At 44.0% G+C, this 26,017-nt stretch overlaps 1 protein-coding gene across 3 annotated transcripts in view; it reads right to left on the bottom strand.

Moving 5' to 3' along the window:
- Window positions 1-26,017, bottom strand: part of plcb1 (phospholipase C beta 1) — a 1,109,102-nt gene that overhangs the window by 331,999 nt on the left and 751,086 nt on the right. For all 3 annotated transcript variants that reach the window (XM_070889862.1, XM_070889863.1, XM_070889865.1), the window contains exon 9: window positions 7,452-7,618. In XM_070889862.1, the coding sequence (XP_070745963.1) occupies window positions 7,452-7,618 (167 nt within the window). The remainder of the gene's footprint in view (window positions 1-7,451; window positions 7,619-26,017) is intronic.

The following is a 26,017-nucleotide window of genomic DNA, read 5'->3' on the forward strand; positions in this document are numbered from 1 at the left end:
CAGCATCTGTCCCCAGTTGATGCCTGAAAGGAGCTAGAGGCATAGAAGGCAAGTGCTGAAGTCACCTCCATCTCTACGGGCAGTGCAGTTCTTCTGCTTCTAGGCTGCATGTCTGCCTTTATAAGCTGGCATATCTCTGCGACCACCTCCTTTCAAAAGCACAGCCTTTGAGCGCACTGTGCCTCACTCAAGTGCAGGTATGAGTTCCTCTCCCTGTAAACACGATCTGGGTAAGGTCTCCTTCCTATCAGTCTGCAAGCTCTCTGATGCCCCAGATATTGTTGCCGAATTAGCCTTCTCCTTCGAAAAGCCAGCATACAATATGCATGCAGCAGAGATGGCATTGCTAGAATTGCCCCCATTGCTTAAATTTCCTTCACGACAAATTCAGTACTCTTGAAAACCAAACACAGCCTTCCCTCCAAAAGGTTGATGCCCAAGTCGATCAAACCTGCTCTGCGCATGCGCAACACTCGACTCGAAGTATTTAGGTTTCCAGGGCAATGCGACGCACAATCGCGAGTCAGCAGAGATTTTGGCCAGAGAATACAACAGAGAAAATCAACACTGGGGTCAAAATGTACAAATTAAATGTTTGCACCGAACTGTTGACGTCCCATCTCCTCCGCTGCTCTCTGGACTCGAGGCACACAGGGTCGGCGCGCTGACCGGCAGGATCGCTCCCTCGACCAGACACACGAGCTCGGTGCTCGGCTTCCACCTCCCCTCCCCTCCACCCCCCACCGCGGGCTTCCTTGGTAGGTGGGCACTGAGCTCCTGTGTCCGGCCGAGGGAGTGATCCTGCCAGCGGTGACGGGATGTCAAAAGTTCAGTGGTGGAACTTAAGCAACTCTCGCAATTTCACTTTTTAACTGCAATAAAGTTTGTCTTTTCCCTCCGCACATTTTAAATAGTTTATATATAAGTTTTGTTCCCTCCCTAAAAGCTATAACTCAGCTCCGTTTCCCAAGATGGTGTCGGTAACGCCTATTCTGATCGGACTCCGACTTGGTAAGGTAAGGTTTTACAAAGTGGTCCCTAGTGCCATCCTTAAAAAAATCCTTATTAGCGAAACTCGCAAAACCGGGAAAAATTGCGTTATGGGTGGGCTTAACCCCGAGTGACGTCAGAAAAACCGTACTTAAAAAAAATAACCATTATCTGATAAGGACGGCATTATACCATTGGGGAAACTTGCAAAATTAAGTTAGCTCCAAAAAAAGTTAGCTCAAAAAAATGGAGCTAAATGGTGGCGAATTTTGGACCCATTGGCTGAATGAGACATGCAGTCTCCATGCTATGTTATTTTAAGAGAATCTAGCGGAATCCTTGAGAAAACAAAAATTATGCACCATTGACAATATACTCCATTATTGTCACATCAACTCTCCTGGAATATCAGGGTTGATATCTTGTTTATTTTGCTGTTTATCTTGATGCTTCCATCAATAGCAATGTGGTAAAGTGAACAAGGTGACATTAATCCTATCAGAGGTGGTGATTGTTAAGGGTGTAGAGAAAGTTAACCCAGAATATTACTTTGAATTGAACTGTGGGAGCAGAACTTGGGGGCACTGGTTCAAACTAGAAGGTGGTAATTTTAGGACTGATATTAGGAAATCCTTATTCTCAAAAGAGTGATCACTGCGTGGGATAAACTTCCAGATAGAGTAGTGGAGGCAGAAACCCTAGAATCATTTAAGAAATTACCAAGAGTTTATTCTCCTTCTTTGGCTCAGTGTCCATTTTGTATCTTACGCCTCTGTGAAGTGCCATGAGATGTTTTCCTACTGGAGATAGAGAAGATTGAGACGGGGGAGTGGTGGGTGGTGGGTGGGGGGGGCGGGGGGAGGTGGAAGGCATCAATGAGGTGCAGGAGGGGAGCACTCCTGGCCCACAAGGAATGCTGAAACCTTGTGGAGTCGGCAGCTCCCGCATCCCTTTTCATTTCAGTTTCCCGATGGCCGGAAACCTGTGCAGCAGCAGTAAATTTTAAATCATGTTCCCAATTACACTGTGGGATCCCGATTTAAATATGTAAATTAAATGCCCTGCCTCTCCACAGCGGGAAACTCAGATGCCCCGATATCCACCGACGTAAAAATATTGGCGGGCGTGTGTGGTGGGTTGGGGGTTGAGTTCCACGAATGTCACTTTATGTAACCCCACCCCCAACCCTCTCCCGGCCATTGTGGAGTGGTGAATACCGAGGACAATGTCTCTTAGTATATACTGTACTATCTATTGCCTTTGCCACCTCGACCATTCCAATGCTCTTCCGGATGGCCGATCACCCTCCACCCACCATAAACTTCAGCCGATCCAAAACTCCACTGCCCATATCCTGTCCCACACCAAGTTCTGCTCACCCATCACCCCTGTGCTCGCTGCCTCACATTGGACCCTCGTCTCCCAACACACCAAATTTAAAATTCTCATCATTATATTTAAATCTAACCAGGTCCTGGCTTTCCCGAAGCTCTGTAATTTCCTCCAGCCCGACAACCCTCTAAAAATTCTGCGTTCCTCTGACTCTGGCCTCGTGTACATCCCCCATCCCTTTGCCCCACCACTGGCAGATATGCTGTTGGCTGGCTAGGCACGTAACTGTGATATCTCCATTGTGATTCTGTTCTCCTTGCACCTTAACATTCTCCCATCAATATAGTTGCAAACAGCTATAAAAAATATCAGTTTTGATATTCACCTTTGCCGCACTCTCAAACCACATTTCACAGTTCAGTTTAACTTTTTGAGGTGGGCAATTGGGCTGCCTAGATTAAATGAAAACACAGCCAGCCAAGGTAAAGTAGTGCACTCATCACATTGAGTGAGAAAAGCATTTAAAGTGGCTCTAAACCAATTTTATGAGTGAGAATACAACAGAGAAATCCATTGAGCCGGCATGGACTGGTTGGGCCGAATGGCCTTTTTCTGTGCTGCATATTATATGTATGTAAGCTGGCGATGGCTAAATAACAAGACCAAGATCTGTTATAACATGACCTTCCTCAGCTCTCAATAGAGCAGATGCCAAACTACTCAGCATTCACACCTGAATCAGTAACTATACAATCATAACCTTTTCCAGGTTATCTAGTATGTATTCCTCATAAAATACACTCAGAACATTGCATTAAATCCTGCAAAAACCTTCCAATCTGCCCTTCTCTGCTTCTATAGGCAGTTTTTACATGGGTGGTTGTTTAGTTCAGATTATTGGAGCTTGATGTTCATATACTAAATCCCCACATTTACGGCAGAGCTGTAAACTCATTAAGAAAATTGGGTGCACTATTGCACTTGGGCTAAGGGTCAAATCCAAGTCAGGCTGAAAGGCTGTTAAGGATTGTATATCAAATGAGAGAAGGCAATGTCAAGATAATTCCTAGCTAGTATAGATCCACAATAAAAAACTGTCCATAATTTGGCATCAACTTGCACAAAATTGGCAATTTCACTCAAACGACATGAAGATGGTTGGTACGGGAAGTCACACTGGTCCAGCAGGGAGAGTTCTTCTGAAAACAGGCCACAGCAAATGGAGTTCTATCTGTAGTTGACCTGGGAGTACTGGGCGGCGAAGCTGCGGAAAGCATTCAGCGCTCAGGGCTGACATTCTTGACAAGATAGTCACTCCAATTTATTTTGAAAGAATCAGGACACAGTTAGGGCAAACCCAAGAGAGAAAATAAAGTAAGAAAAAAAGCTGACAGGAAGCACATCAGAAAGAGGACAGACTGAAGCCATGTGGGTGTTGGCAGAGTCAAGTAAACTGACTAAAATAGCTTTGCTCTCTTCAAAAATGTCATTGCTTTTGTTTTTAAGCTGAAGGATCCTGAAGCAGTATATGATGTGCAGACCACATTCCCTTAGTCTGTCCTGATCAATGCCTTTTCTTCTTGTCTATTGTGCCACGAAATCTGACTTTACATTTGTTTTCCAATGAAATGCTCCATTAAAAATATTGTCTGAATTACAATGAACAATTCAAATGCTGGGAATCAGCAATAGAGCATCAATGCTGGAAAGGCACAGCAGTTTTACCAGCATTGGAAGCAGTGGAAACTTATGAATGTTTTGAGTGCGGACTCTTCATCAGAACAAGCAGGATAACCTCTTTATAGGCCTGACCAAAATAAAGAGGGTATGGGAGAAACGCAGCTAAAGATTCAAGTATCGATATTTTAGCTACTTTTACAAGGAGCCAGCTGGTAAGTTCTAATAACTGGTAAAATGCTTTTTGAATGGCAGAAAGAGGTGAGAAGCAAAATGATTACTTCTCAACTCCCCAAACTGTGAGCCTGGTGCGGTGGTGAACCATACTGACGAGATGGTTTCATCCCTAAACTGTGTTGAGTCGCTTGATTTCAGCCAGGATCAAAGGGTCCAAAAGAAAGAAAGACTTGCATGACCTCGGGATGCCTCAAAGCACTTTACTTTTGAAGTGTTGTCACTACTGTAATGTAGATATGAGAAGAAATTTCAACGAGGTTTCCCACGCCTGATCACTATCCAATAATACGACTGAAAACCTGTGTGTCGACATTGGGTGACAACACTATTAGGTTCCGATGTGACTCCACCCGTGACCATATAAGCCAATACTCATTGCCCAGGCTCATACATGAAGAGCTGATATATGGCCGAGGTACCAAGACCTGTGGTACAATTTCCTAGCATGAGACACTCTCTTCAAGACAGGAGAGGAAAACATTAGGAGGTAAAACAGGAAGAGAAAAAAATACCTTAACTTACCCCAACTGGACAGTCGGCATACTGGAATTATTTCCAGAATGGATATCTTTCTTGTCCAAAGATTTCCTCTTTTGCTATCATGACCAAATCATTCAATATACTGCTCCTATCCTCTCAAATTACCCCAAATTAATTCAATTACTTTATCATTTCACCTCATAATACTGGACATTCAGTAACTGTGCCAGTTTATCAGTATTTGTCAGCTGGTGCTATTTACGACTGTTTGAATTAATCCGCACTTGCTAACTGAATCAGAAGGAAACATTCACACCTCAACCATTCCTAATCTATAAACAACTAGTTTCACAGCAAGTCTGAGGATACGCTGACTTAAAATGGCAGGAGCATTACACCACAAAATGCAGACACAGTATTAAGGTTTGAGCAAGTGTTTTGTTCCAGCTGAATATCCTTTACAAATCCTGTGATTTTCATCCTAAAACACATCTTTCTCTTCCTTACTGAACAGTATGTTCATTTTCAGCAGCAGCGCTCTGCGTATTTCAACCTGACAAAGAGTGAAGGAAGTTTCCAGCTGATTACTGTAACAGTTGTCACAAGCTACACATCCCAACAATTAAATCCCACTTCTTATTTTAATCAGTGCCAGAGAGCTGATGGCTTGTCAACTGTACAGCCAGTTGTTAAGGTAACTGGCTGAAAACTTTCATTCAATATTTGGCAGACCAGCGGGGACAATTTGAAAGCATGCTACCTAATCATAAACTTGAGCTCATCCAAAACTCTGCTGCTCATATTTTAACTCGCATCAAGTCCCGTTCACCCACCACCCCTGTGCTCGCTGACCTACATTGGCTCCTGGTTCGGCAATGCCTCGATTTTAAAATTCTCATCCTTGCTTTCAAATCCCTCCATGGCCTCGCCCCACCCTATCTCTGTAATCTCCTCCAGCCTTAAAACCCTCCAAAATCTCTGTCTCCTCCTAAATCTCTGTGCTCCTCCAATTCTGGCCTCTTGAGCATCCCTGATTTTAATTGCTCAACCATTGGTGGCCGTGCCTTCAGCTGCCAAGGCCCTAAGCTCTGGAACTCCCTCCCTAAACCTCTCGGCTTCGCTACCTCTCTCTCCTCCTCTAAGACGCTCCTTAAAACCTACCTCTTTGACCAAGCTTTTGATCACCTAGCTTAATAGCTCCTTATGTGGCTCAGTGTCAAATTTTGTTTGATAATGCTCCTGTGAAATGCCTTTGGACATTTTACTATGTTAAAGGCACTATATAAATGCAAGTTGTTGTTGTTATTGACTGTAACCATGAGAAGCTGCCTGAGATTTTTGCCATTTTTCACACAACTGTCCCCTGGTTTTCAGAAGCTTTTACCATACCAATTCAGTTCCGTTAATTATTGATGGTCTCCTGCGGCTTTGGTTCTGGACAAGCATTCGAAAAAAATTTTTGTCTCTCCCTGTAACTGTCTACTTGTCTGTAACTCTCCAATTCATTTTCTCTTGCTAGTTTTGCTTGTCTTCCAATTTTTCTGTCTCCCTCTGTATGCCTCTCACACACATTTGTTGTTGTGTATCTCTGGGTTGTCTCATTCACTTTGTGTAAGTCCCTCCTTGATTCTGTCTCCTCTCTTCTGCACATCTCTCACACAGTTTCTATCTTTTTCTCTCTTCCTCTCTGGATGTACGACAGCAACATCGCCTGCAGCATTTATATCTAACGCCTTTAATGTAAGCTGGGAGGCCTACAATTCCGGAGTTGATTTAGTCAAACTAAAAAACTAGCAGAAGCTGACCAATCATTTCAAAATAACTAAAAGCCCCCAAAAAAGGTGACAATTCAAAAAACAGCCCTAAATATAGCATCTCAAGTACGCAAAAGCACAGTTTGCAGCAATAATAGAGGGGGGATTTAAATCTTAGATCTATTTTCTGGTGGAATTAGTGGCATTGTTGTAATGGTGATCCTCTTGAACGCTTTGGTGATTGAATGTTGTCATTATTAGGCCTAATGTTTACACGAGCCTGTGTGTGGGTGGGTTATTCATCTATGTTTCCAGCATTTTAATCTCTAGCATATGATTACTTTTAATGGCATTGGATGTTGCAGTTGAAGTGGCTGCAGTGCTTACCTTTGACCTCTGAGCCAGGATGAACACGTGAGGAACGTGTTGCTTGTAGCAAGCAATGACGAAGTGTGTGCCCATCAACGTTTGAATGAACCATTTGCTGTAATACTTCTTCAAAGGCTTCACTACAAATCTCTCAGCCAGCAATGCAACTACTGGCAAAATGGCTGAGGACGCGAGACCCCTGCTTTACTCGTCCCGATGTGCACACTTGTGCTTTGGAAAACTACTCTAAATTAGAGTAACTTTCTTTGCATATATTATATAGAATGACAAGCTGAAATGTGCTTCAGGGTGTAATATATCTCAGAATGCAGAAGGTGTTGATAACCCACTCAAGCTTCACTCTCATGAATTGGGATATCATCGTAGTCACTTGATGTGTTGGCAGTTTGTTGTGCATTGCTAGCCATACATTGTTACCTATACATACACAGGAGTTTCATTCCCAATGTGTGTATGCTATTATTTTTCGCATGACTGTCAACTTATCAGTTGACAGTATTGCAACCCCAGTCTAACAACATCATCTTATAATTCCCCCCGTACAGTATTACAGCATGCAATCATACTGGATAATCTCCAAAATAAACCAACCTCTCTTTGCAAGGTTGATATTCGGTTCATATTTCTCGATGAGCTGTTGCACTTGTTCTTGTTTCACGGGAGGGTAGAGTATCTCATTCAAACGAGGATCCCTCTGCTTAGAATTGATGAATTCAGTCATCTGGTCCACTGTTAGATATAGCCTGCTCTTTGCACCACTAAAGTAAAGTAAGGAATAAAGCTCAGTAAGTTTCCATTACATTGGAAGAACTTGCAGTACTTTGAAATAAGATGCTATTTGATGCTCTTATTTTTAAAAGCTCCTTTTGTTAGCATCTGTCTCATCTTCAATTCTGCTTGTAGTTACACATCCACTGACAAAAACTGATAGAATGTTCACTGCCAGTCAATTAGGAAAGAAATCATGCCCACCATCACAAGACATTGTCCTCAACAACAAAAATACTCTGACATTTCATTTATGATCCCAGAAAAATATATTGAGTCAGAGCTTCAGAGTCTCACTGCGACCAGTGGCAATGTAAATGAGATCAACTGTTATTATTTTTGGTAATGAATGCGCTGTTGCCATTTAAACCTCCTCTTGATCCATTTTTTGTTTCTTTACTTGTCCCATTACCTCCCCTTTTGCCCATGTCATCATCCTTTTTGTCATTTAATCTCTCCTGCCTTCTACCATATCACAGACCTTCTACTTTGTTCTTCCTCCCCTCCCACCTTTCTCTGCAATTGATTAAAACCTATTACATCTTTAACTTTTTCCAGTTCTGACGAAAGGTCATCGACCTGAAACGTTAACTTTGTTTCTCTCTTTTGTTTCTGCCTGATCTGTTGATATTTCCAGCAATTTCTGTTTTTATTGCTATTATAATATGCTCCTTCAAGTCCCAACACTCATAAGCAACGCAATCATCTTTTAATGGGACAGATTTTGCTGTCGAAATAACGGTGAGGCTAATTGTGCTCAACATTGTTTATGAGTAGAGAAAATTCAGGCAAGAAGCAGATGTGCAAATTCAACGGTTGCTATCCGAGTTGCTCCGCCATTAGCTTTGTGAAAACAGCATCTACCTGTCTGCCTCACCATTGAGATGTATTGAATAGCATAAAGTTTCTGTATTTGCACGGTAGATATGAACTAAACCCACTGCAAATATTTATGGCGCATAATGAGAAGTGCATGCACCCTTTTAATGACATTATAATTGTCAATTATTGCCAATCAATGTTTCTGGCACAAAAAATTAACTATTGCTAGTATGGAGTCTCATTCCATCAGGTTTTGAAATTTTCAGGGAGATTTAAAAAAATGTCAAATTTTAAATTAATTGTTTTCTTGCTGTCTCTTTTTTCTCCCTCCATTAATCCAGTCTTTCGTTCCCTCTCTTTATTTCCCTTCCTGTACCTGATTTGACATTAAATTCACTCCCGTTAATTCACCGGCCTTCTCTGTCCTTTCTGAGTTTATTTCTCAATCCTTAAATCTGATTGGTTAAGGAGATACCCTGTTGGTGGCCCTGTTCACTCAGGTCCTAGATGCCCTGTTTCCCTTGAGGTGCCGGAATCAGCTCGCACTTTCAGTAACTTTGTGGATAACATGTTTTTGAGCTGAATGGTGAAGGGGCAAATCTAACTAAGGACAGATGCCATTAGATGCCGTGCTACAGCAAATTCTGACCCATTCTGTTGTGTGCATCCTAGAACTTAGAAACATTTTAATTACACTCCATAAACTTGACTGAGCCACTCCACTAGTATATTTCAACCCACTACTCACATTGGGCTGGAAGGAAGCTCTAAGACTGGTTCTCATGAGCTTAGCGTGCAGCAGAATGAGAAAGTGTTTTAACTTGGAATCTCCCGCTGCACATAACTCACCTGGCACAAATGTAGAAAATGCCATCTGACCCTGGTACAAGGGTGCTGTGCCATTCTCCAGCCCTTCTAAAAGGAAATCTGTGAGGCCAAAGGAATTTCAACTGGAAAAGCTACCCCCTTGGACCCAATCTCATGCATTATGGCCAACTCGAGGCAGGGCAATGAACCCCTGCTATTCACAAGCTCGTACAGATCTCGCTATTGGCAGAGCAGATGATGGATTTCCTTGCTGTGGTGCAATCCAAAATCTCCTCCAACAAACATGTGGTTCAAGGACATTTGCCATTCAATAAAATTTGTTAAGGTTATTAGAAACTCATAGGACACAGGAAATATATTAATGCTTAAAAGCATGTGTTGAAATCTCAAATATCATTCTAAAATCATTCTTCGGCAGAGAAGTATAACAGCATGTCCTACTCCCAAAAATGCCCTTTGGTCAGATAAAGAGATATAGTTGTGTTAGTGGTTGTGATCTTGTACTAGTTACTTGGAAGTTGAGAGTTCTTATCTCAAATGATAAATTGTGAAATTGAATTCAGGAAATCTGATCATTTTATTGGCAAAAGAACTAGAGAGGATATGAGGAGAATTTTCTTTTACGCAGTAAGTTGTTATGATCTGGAATGCACTGCTAGAAAGGGTGGTGGAAGCAGATTGTAACTTTCTAAAGAGAATTGGATACATACTTGCAAAGGAAAGATTGCAGGACTATGGGGAAATAGCAGAAAAGTGGGATTAATTGGAAAGCTCTTTCAAAGAGCCAGCACGGGCACGGTGGGTCGAATGGCCTCCTTCTGAGGTGGATGATTCTATTTATTTAAAAAATATAAAATAAACTCAATATAAAGTGAAGGAAGGCAGAAATTCCTTGGAGTCTTGATTCTAATCTTAAAAACGCTTTTTTTTAAAACCACTTTAAATAAATCATATCAATGTTCAGAGATTTTCAGCAGTATTTTCAGTAATTGGCTATAAATTCCTCCATGGGTTAGAAACATAGAAACAAAGAAACACAGAAAATAGGTGCAGGAGCAGGCCATTCAGCCCTTCTAGCCTGCACCGCCATTCAATGAGTTCATGGCTGAACATGAAACTTCAGTACCCCCTTCCTGCTTTCTCGCCATACCCCTTGATCCCCCGAGTAGTAAGGACTTCATCTAACTCCCTTTTGAGTATATTTAGTGAATTGGCCTCAACTACTTTCTGTGGTAGAGAATTCCACAGGTTCACCACTCTCTGGGTGAAGAAGTTTCTCCTCATCTCGGTCCTAAATGGCTTACCCCTTATCCTTAGACTGTGACCCTTGGTTCTGGACTTCCCCAACATTGGGAACATTCTTCCTGCATCTAACCTGTCTAAACCCGTCAGAATTTTAAACGTTTCTATGAGGTCCCCTCTCATTCTTCTGAACTCCAGTGAATACAAGCCCAGTTGATCCAGTCTTTCTTGATAGGTTAGTCCCACCATCCCGGGAATCAGTCTGGTGAATCTTCGCTGCACTCCCTCAATAGCAAGAATGTCCTTCCTCAAGTTAGGAGACCAAAACTGTACACAATACTCCAGGTGTGGCCTCACCAAGGCCCTGTACAACTGTAGCAACACCTCCCTGCCCCTGTACTTAAATCCCCTCGCTATGAAGGCCAACATTCCATTTGCTTTCTTAACCGCCTGCTGTACCTGCATGCCAATCTTCAATGACTGATGTACCATGACACCCAGGTCTCGTTGCACCTTCCCTTTTCCTAATCTGTCACCATTCAGATAATAGTCTGTCTCTCTGTTTTTACCACCAGAGTGGATAACCTCACATTTATCCACATTATACTTCATCTGCCATTCATTTGCCCACTCACCTAACCTATCCAAGTCACTCTGCAGCCTCATAGCATCCTCCTCGCAGCTCACACTGCCACCCAACTTAGTGTCATCCGCAAATTTGGAGATACTACATTTAATCCCCTCGTCTAAATCATTAATGTACAATGTAAACAGCTGGGGCCCCAGCACAGAACCTTGCGGTACCCCACTAGTCACTGCCTGCCATTCTGAAAAGTACCCATTTACTCCTACTCTTTGCTTCCTGTCTGACAACCAGTTCTCAATCCACGTCAGCACACTACCCCCAATCCCATGTGCTTTAACTTTGCACATTAATCTCTTGTGTGGGACCTTGTCGAAAGCCTTCTGAAAGTCCAAATATACCACATCAACTGGTTCTCCTTTGTCCACTTTACTGGAAACATCCTCAAAAAATTCCAGAAGATTTGTCAAGTATGATTTCCCTTTCACAAATCCATGCTGACTTGGACCTATCATGTCACCATTTTCCAAATGCGCTGCTATGACATCCTTAATAATTGATTCCATCATTTTCGCCACTACTGAGGTCAGGCTGACCGGTCTATAATTCCCTGTTTTCTCTCTTCCTCCTTTTTTAAAAAGTGGGGTTACATTGGCTACCCTCCACTCGATAGGAACTGATCCAGAGTCAATGGAATGCTGGAAAATGACTTTCAATGCATCCGCTATTTCCAAGGCCACCTCCTTAAGTACTCTGGGATGCAGTCCATCAGGCCCTGGGGATTTATCGGCCTTCAATCCCATCAATTTCCCCAACACAATTTTCCGACTAATAAAGATTTCCCTCAGTTCCTCCTCCTTACTAGACCCTCTGACCCCTTTTATATCTGGAAGGTTGTTTGTGTCCTCCTTAATGAATACCGAACCAAAGTACTTGTTCAATTAGTCTGCCATTTCTTTGTTCTCCGTTATGACTTCCCCTGATTCTGACTGCAGGGGACCTACGTTTGTCTTTACTAACCTTTTTCTCTTTACATACCTATAGAAACTTTTGCAATCCGCCTTAATGTTCCCTGCAAGCTTCTTCTCGTACTCCATTTTCCCTGCCCTAATCAAACCCTTTGTCCTCCTCTGCTGAGTTCTAAATTTCTCCCAGTCCCCGGGTTCGCTGCTATTTCTGGCCAATTTGTATGCCACTTCCTTGGCTTTAATACTATCCCTGATTTCCTTAGATAGCCACGGGTGAGCCACCTTCCCTTTTTTATTTTTACGCCAGACAGGAATGTACAATTGTTGTAATTCATCCATGCGGTCTCTAAATGTCTGCCATTGCCCATCCACAGTCAACCCCTTAAGTATCATTTGCCAATCTATCCTAGCCAATTCACGCATCATACCTTTAAAGTTACCCTTCTTTAAGTTCTGGACCATGGTCTCTGAAATAACTGTTTCATTTTCCATTCTAATGCAGAATTCCACCATATTATGGTCACTCTTCCCCAAGGGGCCTCGCACAATGAGATTGCTAATTAATCCTCTCTCATTACACAACACCCAGTCTAAGATGGCCTCCCCCCTAGTTGGTTCCTCGACATATTGGTCTAGAAAACCATCCCTTATGCACTCCAGGAAATCCTCCTCCACCGTATTGCTTCCAGTTTGGCAAGCCCAATCTATGTGCATATTAAAGTCACCCATTATAACTGCTGCACCTTTATTGCATGCACCCCTAATTTCCTGTTTGATGCCCTCCCCAACATCACTACTACTATTTGAAGGTCTGTACACAACTCCCACTAACGTTTTTTGCCCTTTGGTGTTCTGCAGCTCTACCCATATAGATTCCACATCATCCAAGCTAATGTCTTTCCTAACTATTGCATTAATCTCCTCTTTAACCAGCAATGCTACCCCACCTCCTTTTCCTTTTATTCTATCCTTCCTGAATGTTGAATACCTCTGGATGTTGAGTTCCCAGCCCTGATCATCCTGGAGCCACGTCTCCGTAATCCCAATCACATCATATTTGTTAACATCTATTTGCACAGTTAATTCATCCACCTTATTGCGGATACTCCTTGCATTAAGACACAAAGCCTTCAGGCTTGTTTTTTTTAACACTCTTTGTCCTTTTAGAATTTTGCTGTACAGTGGCCCTTTTTGTTCTTTGCCTTGGGTTTCTCTGCCCTCCACTTTTCCTCATCTCCTTTCTGTCTTTTTCTTTTGCCTCCATTTGTCTCCCTCTGTCTCCCTGCATTGGTTCCCATTCCCCTGCCATATTAGTTTAACTCCTCCCCAACAGCATTAGCAAACACTCCCCCTAGGACATTGGTTCCGGTCCTGCCCAGGTGCAGACCGTCCGGTTTGTACTGGTCCCACCTCCCCCAGAACCGGTTCCAATGCCCCAGGAATTTGAATCCCTCCCTGCTGCACCACTGCTCAAGCCACGTATTCATCTGTGCTATCCTGCGATTCCTACTCTGACTAGCACGTGGCACTGGTAGCAATCCCGAGATTACTACTTTTGAGGTCCTACTTTTTAATTTAGCTCCTAGCTCCTTAAATTCGTTTTATAGGACCTCATCCCTTTTTTTACCTATGTCGTTGGTACCAATATGCACCACGACAACTGGCTGTTCTCCCTCCCATTTCAGAATGTCCTGCAGCCGCTCCGAGACATCCTTGACCCTTGCACCAGGGAGGCAACATACCATCCTGGAGTCTCGGTTGCGGCCGCAGAAACGCCTATCTATTCCCCTCACCATTGAATCCCCTATCACTATCGCGCTCCCACTCTTTTTCCTGCCCTCCTGTGCAGCAGAGCCAGCCACGGTGCCATGAACTTGGCTGCTGCTGCCCTCCCCTGATGAGTCATCCCCCCCAACAGTACTCAAAGCGGTGTATCTGTTTTGCAGGGAGATGACCACAGGGGACCCCTGCACTACCTTCCTTGCACTACTCTTCCTGCTGGTCTTCCATTTGCTATCTGGCTGAGGACCCTTCTCCTGCGGTAAGACCAACTCACTACACGTGATACTCACGTCATTCTCAGCATCGTGGATGCTCCAGAGTGAATCCACCCTCAGCTCCAATTCCGCAACGCGGACCGTCAGGAGCTCGAGGCGGATACACTTCCCGCACATTTATTCCATAGGCAGCCATAATGACTTTACTTGTGTGATAAATGTAATGCATGAATCTATTTCTAGCCATCGATTTCATATTGTCTTACAAATCACATTTAATGCTTGTTGTATACAAAGTGAATAAATTCTCTCTTTCTCTTTTAGCAGAGACTGGTTGTACAAACTCCAATTACTGAAATATTTCTTCATCTCTTCACATTCAGTTCCTTTGATTCACAGCCAGAAATGATCACTATCTCAGAGCAGAAGAATGAAGATGGTAAAGATGGCAGAGACGGCTGGTGAAAAAAGCTCATCGCAGCCCCAAAACCAAGGTCCAGATTACTATTAGGAAGGAATAGAGGAACAGGAGTAGGCCATTCAGTCCCTGGAGCTTGTTCTGTCAATAAAGGAGATAATGGCTTACCTGTATCCGAACTCCATTTACCCACTTTGGCTCCATATCCCTTAATACGCTTGGCTCGCAAAAATCTATTGATCTCAGATTCAAAATTGTACTGTAATATCTGCATTTAATTCCATTTGATTAGCTGACGAATGGAAGAGAGGTTGACAGCACTGAAAATGAGTTGGACCAATTATGTAAGTGAGATAAAGGACAGTTGATGGATTTTAATTTGCATATAAATATTACATAGTGCAAGTTAGCACAGATACATCAAATGTGTGGATACAGTCTATTAGTAAACATGGGATGAGAAGGATCTGAGGTGAATGTTAACCACTGATAGCATCCAACTTGGTGTTATTAAAACTAATCAAGTACTATATAGTGAAATGCATCTCAAGACTATTTAATTATGGGTTGTTTGAATCTTGTGCAACTCACTGGGTAAACCCACATGTAGGATATTGTTTGCAGTTCTGAGCAACCTATCCTTCAAAAGGACATTTTTGGAGGGTTCAAAAAAAAACAATAAGGAAGATTCTTGGACTCAGAATTCTAAATTATAAAGACATTCACAAACGGGAACACAATGCGATCCAAGACTTTAAACTATATGGGGGATGTGGATAATGTGGATGTAATAAGGTGATTACCTCCCTATCTCTGTAATCTCCTCCAACCCTACAACCCTCCGAGATCTCTGCACTCCTCCAATTCTGGCCCCTTGCGCTTCCCTGATTTTCATCTCTCCACCATTGGCGGCCGTGCCTTCAGCTGCCGAGGTCCTAAATTCTGGAATTCTTTCCTTAAGCCTCTCTGCCTCTCTGGCTTCCTTTCAGAAAGTCTTTAAAACCTATCTCTTTGACTAAGCTTTTGGTCATCTGCCCTAATATCTCTTTATGCAGCTTGGTGTCAAATTTTGTTTGATAGCGCTCCTGTGAAACGCCTTGGGACATTTTACTATATTAAAGGTGTCATATAAATGCAAGTTATTACTGTTACTTAACTTCGACTGTGATAACAGAACAGAGGACGTGAGTATAAAATTAACAGACCTCAAGTATGACTGGAGATTTGGATGATTTTTGCCACATAATTGTGGATATGTGGAATTAAACTTCCAGCAAAAGCAATTATTGCTATATATATTAGTTCCATTAAAACAAACAAAATCAATGTGTTTATGAACAAGACTGAAGGCTATAAGATTAAATGTAAACAGAGATGATCAAATATTCTGCAGAAAGCAAAGGTTTGCTTGCTGTTTTGATTGTGGAAATGCCAGCAGGTTAGGATGTTTGCTGTAGTCCAGAATGTTAAACTAAAATCCTGGAGTTTCATTAAATTATATTTGGAGTTCAGAGAGAAATATTGAAGTGGTTTATCTTAGAGAAGTGCTATTTTTGTTTATTCACCTCTCTCAGGAGATTCAGGGTGATAGTACAAATTGTTCACAGTTTGTGAAAGGAAGGAACTTGATCGTTAGGCCAGATTTTCTTTGGTTCCATTTTCAAGATTTTATTAATTGTTCAAATATTATCAGATAGAGTCGACAAAATGTGTTAAAACTGCACATGTTTTCCCACCAACCCACGCCTGAGCAATGGCCTCATTTTTGAGTAATAGGGGTAGAAGTTGGAATGTGCCCAAAACCAGGCCTGCTTCCAGCAACGAGGAACGAGGGCACACCAGAAGGGACAGGCCCGTGGACTATCCTAGATTGGTCCTTGGGCCTCATCATCTTATTGCAGTGTGCTGCAGATGCCCTGACTGTCCTAGAAGTGGCAAACATGGGCCGGCAGAGGCTTGCAGCTATTTTGTGGATCCAGGAAGTCCGCTCCTGCTCCTTCCGACTCCACGAAAAACAACATTGCTAAAAGGTTTGGGGCCATTGTTCAAGCAGTCTAAAGCGGTCCCTTTAAAGACTGCTAGAGTTAGGCCGTTGAAGACTCGGAAATACTAGTCACAGCTTACGCAGTACCAGCTCCAATAAGTCTGCCCGTATTTTGGGGAGAGTGGGTGGTGGACGCCGAGCCCCTATGTCCGGGCGAGGGAACGATTCTGCCGGCCAACCCTCGAGCCCGATGAGGAGATGTTCGATCGGTGGTGGGGTGGTACTTTGCAAATAATCTAAAATTAAAGAATTGCATTAGACTTCATTGCTCCAAATGTCTCCATTGAATGTTCCAAGCAAGCCGATTGCGCATGCGCAGACCAGGATGTGCTCCATACTAGGGGTCGACCTTGCGGAGAGAGAGAGAAAGAGGAAAGAAGGTTTAAGTCCTTTGCCCTGCTGTTTTGAGCTTCTTGCAAAGCTGCAATTTAATTATGGGGGCAATATTGACAATACCATACCTCCTGCAAGCGTTCTGCATGATTGTGCTGCGGAGGAGAAAATTGATTCGACATCATCGCATGAGGAACCTCAGAGCAAGTAGGCCTTGCCCACATCGGGTATTTTGAGACAGGCGTTCATACCTGCACCTGAGTGATGCAGACTGTGTGAGAAGGCTGTGTTTCTGCAAAGAAGTTGTAACCGAGATCTGAGAGTAATTAAAAACAGACCTACAACTTAGTGTAGTATGCTTAAACAAAGGGGACTACAGTGGGATGAGGGCAGAGTTAGCTAAAGTAGACTGGAAACACAGACTAAACGGTGGCACAATTGAGGAACAGTGGAGGACTTTTAAGGAGCCCTTTCAAAGTGCTCGACAAAAATATATTCCAGTGAAAAAGGGCGGTAAGAGAAGGGATAACCAGCCGTGGATAACCAAGGAAATAAAGGAGTATCAAATTGAATACCAATGCGTATAAGGTGGCCAAGGTTAGTGGGAAACTAGAAGATTGGGAAAATTTTAAATGACAGAATGACTAAGAAAGCAATAAAGAAAGGAAAGATAGATTATGAAAGTAAACTTGCGCAAAACATAAAAAGATAGGAAAAGCTTTTACAGAATGACTAAAGTAAATGTTGGTCCCTTAGAAGATGAGAAGGGGGATTTAATAATGGGAAATGTGGAAATGGCTGAGACCTTAAACAATTATTTTGCTTCGGTCTTCACAGTGGAAGACACAAAAACCATGCCAAAAATTGCTGGTCACGGGAATGTTGGAAGGGAGGACCTTGAGACAATCACTATCACTCGGGAGGTAGTGCTGGACAGGCTAATGAGTCTCAAGGTAGACAAGTCCCCTGGTCCTGATGAAATGCATCCCAGGGTATTAAAAGAGATGGTGGAAGTTATAGCAGATACATTCGTTATAATGTACCAAAATTCTCTGGACTCTGGGGAGGTACCAGCGGATTGGAAAGCAGCTAATGTAACGCCTCTGTTTAAAAAAGGGGGCAGACAAAAGGCAGGTAACTATAGGCCGGTTAGTTTAACATCTGTAGTGGGGAAAATGCTTGAAGCTATCATTAAGGAAGAAATAGCGGGACATCTAGATAGGAATAGTGCAATCAAGCAGACGCAACATGGATTCATGAAGGGGAAATCATGTTTAACTAATTTACTGGAATTCTTTGAGGATATAACGAGCATGGTGGATAGAGGTGTACCGATGGATGTGGTGTATTTAGATTTCCAAAAGGCATTCGATAAGGTGCCACACAAATGGTTACGGCAGAAGATAAAGGTATGCAAAGTCAGAGGAAATGTATTAGCATGGATAGAGAATTGGCTGGCTAACAGAAAGCAGAGAGTCGGGATAAATGGATCCTTTTCGGGTTGGAAATCGATGGTTAGTGGTGTGCCACAGGGATCGGTGCTGGGACCACAACTGTTTACAATATACATAGATGACCTGGAAGAGGGGACAGAGTGTAGTGTAACAACATTTGCAGATGACACAAAGATTAGTGGGAAAGCGGGTTGTGTAGAGGACACAGAGAGGCTGCAAAGAGATTTAGATAGGTTAAGCAAATAGGCTAAGGTTTGTCAGATGGAATACAATGTCGGAAAATGTGAGGTCATCCACCTTGGGGGAAAAAAAACAGTAAAAGGGAATATTATTTGAATGGGGAGAAATTACAACATGCTGCGGTGCAGAGGGACCTGGGGGTCCTTGTGCATGAATCCCAAAAAGTTAGTTTGCAGGTGGAGCAGGTAATCAGGAAGGCGAATGGAATGTTGGCCTTCATTGCGCGAGGGATGGAGTACAAAAGCAGGGAGGTCCTGCTGCAACTGTACAGGGTATTGGTGAGGCCGTATCTGGAGTACTGCGTGCAGTTTTGGTCACCTTACTTAAGGAAGGATATACTAGCTTTGGAAGGGGTACAGAGACGATTCACTAGGCTGATTGCGGAGATGAGGGGGTTACCTTATGATGATAGATTGAGCAGTCTGGGTCTTTACTCATTGGAGTTCAGAAGGATGAGGGGTGATCTGATAGAAACATTTAAAATCATGAAAGGGATAGACAAGATAGAGGCAGAGAGGTTGTTTCCACTGGTGGGGGAGACTAGAACTAGGGGGCACAGCCTCAAAATATGGGGGAGCCAATTTAAAACCGATTTGATAAGGAATTTCTTCTCCCAGAGGTTTGTGAATCTGTGGAATTCTCTGCCCGGGGAAGCAGTTGAGGCTAGCTCATTGAATGTATTCAAATCACAGATAGATAGATTTTTAACCAATAAGAGAATTAAGGGTTACGGGGAGCGGGCGGGTAAGTGGAGCTGAGTCCACGGCCAGATCAGCCATGATCTTGTTGAGTGGCGGAGCAGGCTCGAGGGGCTAGATGGCATACTCCTGTTCCTAATTCTTATGTTCTTCGAAGCATTAGGAAGACTGCTTTGTCAGTTGAAGTAAAGGTTGCAGCTGCACTTTCATTTTATGCATCTGGATCATTCCAGGCCACAACTGCTGTTATGTGCGACATTTCTCAACATGCAACACATATCTGTATTCGGCATGTGACTGCTACACTATATGCCTGGAGAAATGACTACCTAAAGTTCCTCATGAACGCTCAGGCAATGCATGACAGGGCTGTGGACTTCTCCAAGATTGCTGGCTTCTCAAAGGTACAGGGCTGCATTGATTGTACCCACGTCGTCTTGCGAGCACCATTGGAGGATTCCAAGATGTGCAGGAACAGAAAAGGTTTCCACTCCGTGAACGTGCAGCCTGTGTGTGATGACATATCATGTCAGTTGATGCGAGATACCCTGGGAGCACCCATGATGCGTTTATCCTACGCGAGTGCGTCATATCTGACATGTTTCAGCAGCAGCCAGAAGGGCAGAGCTGGCTGCTGGGAGACAAAGGGTATGGCCTCGCCACCTGGCTCATGACGTCCCTACGCGTAACCCGGACGGAAGCTTACCAGGACTACAACATGTCGCACATTGCGACGCGCAGCATAATAGAAAGGACCATTGGCAACTTGAAGCAGCGTTTCCGATGACTGGGCCATTCCGGAGGCTACTTGCAATACTCCTCTGAGATTGTCGGTCAGTTCACTGTTGTCTGCTGCATGCTGCATGTCTTAGCCATCATGAGGCAGCAGCAGCTGGTAGTAGAAGATCCACCTGAGGTGAGAGTAGCTGATGATAAGGAGGAAGATGCAGATGAGGAGGAGGAGGACGAGGAAGCCATGCAAGTACCTGAACCTGGAGCATGACAACAGAAGAGGGCGAGCCGTCATGTCCCTTTAACGATTGCTTGAGCCTTGCACCAGCAGCTCATCTGTGAACTTTTTTGCTGCTTGGGCACAGTGGCAACTATTCCAAATTAACCATGTTTACTGTTTGGACCTGTTCCATAATAAGAACATAAGAACATAAGGATTAGGAACAGGAGTAGGCCATCTAGCCCCTCGAGCCTGCTCCGCCATTCAATAAGATTATGGCTGATCTGGTCGTGGACTCAGCTCCACTTACCCGCCCTCTCCCCGTAACCCTTAATTCCCTTATTGGTTAAAAATCTATCTATCTTTGACTTGAAAACATTCAATTAGCTAGCCTCAACTGCTTCCTTGGGCAGAGAATTCCACAGATTCACAACTCTCTGGGAGAAGAAATTCTTTCTCAACTCTGTTTTAAATTGGCTCCTCCGTATTTTGAGGCTGTGCCCCCTAGTTCTCGTCTCCCCCACCAGTGGAAACAACCTCTCTGCCTCTATCTTGTCTATCCCTTTAATGATTTTAAATGTTTCTATAAGATCACCCCTCATCCTTCTGAACTCCAAAGAGTAAAGACCCAGTCTACTCAATCTATCATCATAAGGTAACCCCCTCATTTCTGGAATCAGCCTAGTGAATCGTCTCTGTATCCCTTCCAAAGCTAGTATATCCTTCCTTAAGTAATGTGACCAAAACTGCACGCAGTACTCCAGGTGCGGCCTCACCAATACTCTATACAGTTGCAGCAGGACCTCCCTGCTTTTGTACTCCATCCCTCTCGCAATGAAGGCCAACATTCCATTCGCCTTCCTGATTACCTGCTGCACCTGCAAACTAACCTTTTGTGATTTATGCACAAGGACCCCCAGGTCCCTCTGCACCACAGCATGTTGTAATTTCTCCCCATTCAAATAATATTCCCTTTTACTGTTTTTTTTCCCAAGGTGGATGACCTCACACTTTCCGACATTGTATTCGATCTGCCAAACCTTAGCCCATTCGCTTAACCTATCTAAATCTCTTTGCAGCCTCTCTGTGTTCTCTACACAACCCGCTTTCCCACTAATCTTTGTGTCATCTGCAAATGTTGTTACACTACACTCTGTCCCCTCTTCCAGGTCATCTATGTATATTGTAAACAGCTGTGGTCCCAGCACCGATCCTCGTGGCACACCACTAACCACTGATTTCCAACCCGAAAAGGACCCATTTATCCCGACTCTCTGCTTTTTGTTCGCCAGCCAATTCTCTATCCATGCTAATACATTTCCTCTGACTCCGCGTACCTTTATCTTCTGCAGTAACCTTTTGTGTGGCACCTTATCGAATGCCTTTTGGAAATCTAAATACACCACATCCATCGGTACACCTCTATCCACCATGCTCGTTATATCCTCAAAGAATTCCAGTAAATTAGTTAAACATGATTTCCCTTTCATGAATCCATGCTGCGTCTGCTTGATTGCACTATTCCTATCTAGATGTCCCGCTATTTCCTCCTTAATGATAGTTTCAAGCATTTTGTTGTGTTGTGTTAATGGAACAAATAATGGAAATGATTCAGTTATATTTTAAATTATATTTTATTCAAAAGTTTAACACTTGTTTGTACTTAACTTAACTTTAATAAAAATATTCTTGTATCAAACTTTAAAGATTTCAGTTAAGATCACTTACAAACTTTTAAACGTAAATTTACATAACTTACAAAAATCTTTTAATTTGAGAACAGTTACAACAGTAACAATAATAAAAACAACAACAGCAGCAAAGAAAGGCTGCATCCTTATTTCCTCCACTTTATTCTGAGACTGCCCGCTGAACTTGGTCTTGTTGACTTCACCCCTGCCCGCAGGCAGTGGTGCAGCGTTTCTCGGGTTGGTACCAAGCTTATTTTTTTCCAGCATCTCGGGTAATGCGCACCTGTTGATTGGGGTGGGTGGGGGGGGGGAGGGCGGCAGGCGGCAATGTGGAAGGCCCGGCTTGGGCCTTTTCAGAGGTTGGTCTGGGGATTGGAGTGGGAGTGGCAGTTGATTCTGCCAATGGCCGTGGGGTCTGGGCGTATTCCCTTATTGCTGCAGGTAACTCCGACATTCCCTCCCTCATGTTCGTCGACAGTGTATCAGCTATCTGAGACATTCCCTCCCTCATGTTCACCGACAGTGTTCCCATTTCTCGTGAGAATGTTGTTACTTCTCCCGACAGTCCCGATACCTCATCACCCACCCCACTGATGCTGGTCAGGAGTGATCGCATAAGGTCAATGCTCTCCAGACTGATTGCCATCATCTGAACCACATCTGTTAGATCCTGCACCAAGGGAGAGCACTGTCGAGCTCTCCTTCCCCTCCTCACCCTGGGTGTGGCTCGCTGCATCCCACTGGGACCCACAGCCTTGGATGGTGGGACCCTGGGTATGCCTCGCTGTATCCCACTGGGACCCACAGCCTCGGATGGTGGGGCTCTGGATGTGGCTCACTGCACTCCACTGGAATCCCCAGCCTTGGACTGTGAGAAAGCATGGAATGTCCCAACACTCGTACCACTCAGGAAAAGGCACCTCAATGGGTGACACCTGCACCTCCGCCAGTGAGTATAACAGTGGGGGCTTCACCACCCCCTCCCCCTGACACTCCCCCTCCCCCTCCATGCTCTTGGTCTGGAAGGTGGGATTGGAAGATGTTCTCCTCTTCAGGCTCATCCGCGTCTGAATCTTCTTCAGCCTCGTCAGGGTTGGCCTCAAGTTCTGCAAAATATAACAGAACAGACAAATGGTTAGCAGCAGAGGAGGGGCAGGGTGGCATGTTTAGGCTCACACAGCGCAGGCAGCAGGCTCATTTGAAGGACTACGGTGAATGATAGCACATTGCATCAACCGAAGCGTTGCTGACCGAGACATCCCCATGAACCAAAGCATGGCTAGTCTGCGCAGTGCTTAACATTTAGCAAAGCCAGACTGTGGAATTTGCAGGACTTACCCTCTCCCTCGAGTGTGGGCCCAGCTTGTGAAGTGTTGCTTTTCTCTCGGCAGGACCAATCAAAGCAGCGACCCTCTCTTCCAAGGGCGTCAGTGGGTGCAGATTTGCCGGGCCTCCTCCTGTTCGAGTTCTTTCCCATTTGTTGTGTGCCACCTTAACTCTGCAAAGTTGAAAATATAACCTTTTAGAGAGGGTGTCTTTCAGCTGGGTGGGACATGCAGCTGGTCACATTTACAATTACAAGTCCAGTGAATAAATGAAAATATTACTTACATTAACGATTTGACCAAGGTCCTGCCACTTCTTTTTGCATTGGCCTCCAGACCTCAGGCTGGTCAACATTACACAGTAATCGTCTGCAAGCTGGTTCTAGTGTTTCTTCATTTCTTTTGGTGAAACTTTTATTTGATCTCTGCTGGTGTCCAGCTCGTGCCATCTGGCCTCAATTACAGTAACCAGTGCCTCCACTTCATCCTCTGAGAAATTCTTGGTCCTTGAGCCGCGTTGCATATTGCAGCTCCGATTTTTCCACTGAGAATTAAAGTTCTCACACAGCACTCAAAGTTCTCACACACAATTGGCTCTTTAAGAATGGCCAAATGCAGACCGGGATCTGTACTGGGCATGCACGCCCATAGCAGTCACGTAAAACACATAATTTGTTTTCCGCTTATGTGCAAAAGTGGGGTGGGGACATCGCTTTTTTGGTGTAGACATTTGGCTCCATCTGCCGAAGCGAGAAGACAGGCTGCGTGGCACCAATTTCAAAAATTAGAATGAGGAAATTTGCAATTTATATTTTTGGAGTTGTTCGGGCCAAAAAAAAACAGGCGTAACTCTTGTAATACACCAAAAGATGGCATTGGAGAAAATTGAGCCCTTTGTTTCATTAGGTGTTAGCTTGAAATTGTTTGAAAATCAAATAACGAGGCACCTCTATATATTCAAGCTCTCCAGCTTTATGCAGGTTTTGAAGTATCTCAAAAATTACTTGAAATGCAACATGGGACATCACAAAATACAGAATCAATGCATAGCTATCCAGCACCCCAACAATTGGCATTACCCTCTGCACAGACTATAAGATAATTTAACTCTAAGGTCACAAAACGTCAGGGGCCCGCTCTGTTGCTGGAGTTGATGTGGACTCATTTCCATAATTAAGGCAGACAGTCCAGGCCTCTACGGGCACAACAGGCCATAAAATCACAGTGGCACCGTCATCATCATCATAGGCAGTCCCTCGGAATTGAGGAAGAGTTGCTTCCACTCTTAGTATGAGTTCTAAGGTGGCTGTACAATCCAATATGAGAACCACAGTCTCTGTCACAGGTGGGACAGATAGTCGTTGAGGGAAAGGGTGGGCAGAGAGCCTGGTTTGCCGCACGATCCTTCCGCTGCCCGCGCTCGATTTCTGCATGCTCTTGGCGACGATACTCGAGGAGCTCAGCGCCCTCCCGGATGCACTTCGGCACCGTGCTGCTTGCACGGCAGAGTTTTAGACACTTTTAGGGCCAAGAAAAAACAACTAGATTGTCTTACAAAAGGAATTCATCGCCTGGAATCGATTACTTTCAGCAGCTCTAGAATAGGGCCTACATGAGCTCTCATCTGATCATAGACTCAATGGGCTGAATTTTCCAGGGGTTTGCGACCAATTTAGCACCTGGGTGAATCGCAAAACCAAATTTTGTTTGCCGCTAAATGAGTCGCACTATATTTTGCGCCCGGGCGGAACTTTCGGCAGTGGTTTTGCGGCGGTGCTAAAACTTAGTCCCCGCACGATGTTTTCACCGTTTGGATGATATCAATTGGCATGCAATGCTGCACGAACACCAGGGGGAACCTTTGAGCATATCGTCCGATTTATCGTCTGCCCGAGAACCCGCCAGCAAATGCATTCGAACCCAGGGCGCACCCGATGCCATTTTAAAAATGGAGCAGAAGTGGAGTACATAAAAGGATTGGGAGAAGAAGGTTCCGTTTTTCATAGTGAAGTTTTATGTGAGTTTATAATTCATTTTAAAGGAGATTTAAGGAAATTTTTTTTAAAATAGGGGCTATACTATTTCAGCCATTATTCCTGGCTGCTATATCTATATGGTGTCGAGCTGTAAGAAGGCTTATTGATGAGCATTTGAGCATAATCGAAGAGGTCGCAGGCATATGGGGAGGAGGCCCACGAGTTTACAGGGAACATCGCTCATACCTGCAGCTCTCTGAGGCACAGTGCGTTAGAAGGCTGCGCTTCCGAAAAGATGTGGTCACAGAGATATGTCAGCTCATACAGGCAGACCTACAGCCTACCAGCGGCAATAGGACTGCACTGCCCGTCGAGATGAAGGTGACTGTTGCACTTGCCTTCTATGCCTCCAGTTCCTTTCAGGCATCAGCAGGGGACACATGCTCCATCTCACAGCACACTACACATTGCAACATTCGTCAGGTGACTACTGCACTGTACGCACGCAGGATGGACTTCATAAACTTCCTAATGACCAAGGAAGCCCAGAATGAGAGGGGCTGTAGGTTTTGGACAATTTGCTGGCTTCCCCAAGGTTCAGGGTGCCATTGACTGTATGCACATCGCCCTGCGAGCACCTTTACTCAATCCAGAGGTTTACTGAAACCGAAAGAGATTCCACTCCATGAACATACAGATCGTCAGCGACCATACTCTGCGCATCATGGTAGTCAATGCCCAATATCCAAGGAGCATCCATGATGTTTTCATCTTGTGTGAGAGCACTGTCTCAGGCTTGTCCGAGTGTCAACCACAAG

This window comes from Pristiophorus japonicus, chromosome 9 (genome assembly GCF_044704955.1).
Source record: "Pristiophorus japonicus isolate sPriJap1 chromosome 9, sPriJap1.hap1, whole genome shotgun sequence".
NCBI lineage: Eukaryota > Metazoa > Chordata > Chondrichthyes > Pristiophoridae > Pristiophorus > Pristiophorus japonicus.